General features: G+C 34.5%; 1 protein-coding gene across 1 annotated transcript in view; it reads left to right on the top strand.

Annotated features, from left to right (window-relative positions):
• Nucleotides 1-232, top strand: part of LOC101851260 (solute carrier family 28 member 3-like) — a 17,408-nt gene extending 17,176 nt beyond the window's left edge. Inside the window, exon 13 of the mRNA XM_035969163.1 lies at nt 182-232. Within this exon, the coding sequence (XP_035825056.1) occupies nt 182-232 (51 nt within the window). The remainder of the gene's footprint in view (nt 1-181) is intronic.

Genomic DNA, 232 nt, shown 5'->3' with positions numbered 1-232 from the left:
CTTCTTCTTCTTCTTCTTCTTCTTCTTCTTCTTCTTCTTCTTCTTCTTCTTCTGAGAGATAGATAGTTAGATACTTTCTTGGTGAACATGCCCTTTATATGGGAACTTTATTTATTACATTGTTAAAATTATACTGAGATTTTGGTATGATAGTTAAGCGAACCTATCGTTTTTCTTTCAGGTATATTTTACTGATGGCAGCGCAGCGTTTGCTTTGCCTGCAGAAGTTTGA

The sequence above is a fragment of the Aplysia californica genome, unplaced genomic scaffold, assembly GCF_000002075.1.
Source record: "Aplysia californica isolate F4 #8 unplaced genomic scaffold, AplCal3.0 scaffold00122, whole genome shotgun sequence".
Taxonomy (NCBI): Eukaryota; Metazoa; Mollusca; class Gastropoda; order Aplysiida; family Aplysiidae; genus Aplysia; species Aplysia californica.
The sequence above is the reverse complement of the archived record's forward strand: the minus strand, read 5'-3'. Positions and strand labels throughout refer to the sequence as shown.